A 1,837-nucleotide genomic window follows, 5' to 3' on the forward strand; every position below is an offset into this window, starting at 1 on the left:
TGTAAATATATGAAATATCACAGCACAAATGAAATGTTGTCATTGTTGTCAATCCTTCTTGTAATGGAAGTATATTTTTTTAAATTACTTACACAGTGCTCATTCCCAGTCACTTGCTCTCTTTTCACGGGGTTATAATATTTCTTAAATTATAAACAGACTCTCCACCCCATCATATCATTTCATTAGCTACAATATATGACTATAATAGTACTGTATGAAGTATGGAGCTAATCAAATGGTACAATGGGTGGACACAGGTTTACAAGAGCTGAACATTCTTTAATAATTCTGTCAATAATTGGTACTTCATCCTGTCCATTGTCATTGTTCAAGAAATCAGTGGGAAGAGTGCTTTGTAGAATAGTATACTTGCGACGCAGCAAACCAATCACCCTCTCAACATGTATCCGTACACTTGCTAGAGCTCTTGTTTTTTCCAAATCAATAGGATCCAGCTGTTCCCTCCCTTTCGTGTAGGCTGGTATCATGAGTCTTGCCTGTTTGAGAGCAACACTTTCTGTGATTGTGAAACCCCGGTCTGCCATAACCATGTCACCTGGCAAAAGTTTTTCAAGAATGCCACAGTTTTCTGTCAAGAACTTATCAGAGGTACGTCCTCCCCATGCCTCTGACACAAAGGAAATAGCTCCTTGGGGAGAAATACCAATCAGTACTTTGATAGTATTGTGATGCTTGTAGGATGAAAATGTCTGAGCTCGAGCTAACAAGTTTGTAGGCTTATCAATAAAAATCTCAAAACAGTCAATAACAACAGTGACTTTGGTTCCAAAGGCTTGTTGGAAGCAAAGAGGCATTGTCTTCCATAGCTGGTGTCTTTCAGGCCAGTAAATAAGTGGGGACAAATGCTGATCCATCACTGGTAACCATGATGCAAATATTCTTGATATTGTTGTCACAGATACTTGAAAACGATAGGCTAAGTCTTGATAAGGCATATTCAGTCTCAGTTTCATCAACACGATAATCATTTCCTGGAAAAGGCTAAGTTTTTGGGTTCTTCGTTTGATGTGGGGTGACACAAAGTCAAGGACAGTCATTAGGATATCCATTGAAGGCAGTCCAGAATAAAAGCGAACTTTTTCATCAGAATCAAAAAAATCTCGATCAATTGGCTCATATGATTCTTTGAAAAGGTATTCAAACTCTTCAGTTTGAGTCATAGCTTCAGATACATCAACTTGGGTTTGAGTTGAACTGTCAACGAGAGTTGAGCAAGTGTGGTCTTGAAATGCGCAATCGTGATCAAAAATATCATCAGAAGAATCAATTTCCTTGGAAGATCCTTCTTTAGGATCACTGAAATCCACATCACGGACGGGAAGGTCACTGACATCGATTTTCTTTCGTTTCTCAGCTGCCTCGCGTTCTTGACGCTCGAGTGATCTTTTGCGGCGTTCCTTCGCTCGTTTAGCTCTTGCCTCTGTTGATACTTTGTCTTCCCGAGATTCAAAGTAGGAACCCAGTCGACGTTGTACTTATCCCAGGGTTTTGCAGATTGCCCTGACACGAAATGTCGTCCACAGACTCTTTCATTACTGAGGACATCCTTCGAAGTGATGTCGTCGCGGCTAATGGCGGCGATCCATCTTTCTCTTCGTTCTCTGCTTAGCTCTTCTGCTTTTTCTCCTTGGTTAGTGACTACTACTGGAATCCTATAAAACCCTATACCTTTCGTCTTTCCACTATTATGAAAACAATCAACCATAATACAATGAACTATGATGAAAAATATTCTAAAGCTTTGATAACACGCGAACAGTGTTTGAATTATACGACACCAATATGGCGGCGTAGCAACCGTTGTCAAGGTATA

General features: G+C 40.0%; 1 protein-coding gene across 1 annotated transcript; it reads right to left on the reverse strand.

The window, feature by feature from the left end:
* LOC136281702 (uncharacterized) lies at nucleotides 1–1,441 on the reverse strand. The gene has a single exon (XM_066168492.1). It carries the CDS (start codon nucleotides 1,182–1,184, stop codon nucleotides 231–233), a length of 954 nt encoding a protein of 317 aa, XP_066024589.1. The 5' UTR covers nucleotides 1,185–1,441; the 3' UTR covers nucleotides 1–230.
* Nucleotides 1,442–1,837: the final 396 nt, after the last annotated feature.

The sequence above is a fragment of the Pocillopora verrucosa genome, chromosome 6 (genome assembly GCF_036669915.1).
Source record: "Pocillopora verrucosa isolate sample1 chromosome 6, ASM3666991v2, whole genome shotgun sequence".
NCBI lineage: Eukaryota > Metazoa > Cnidaria > Anthozoa > Scleractinia > Pocilloporidae > Pocillopora > Pocillopora verrucosa.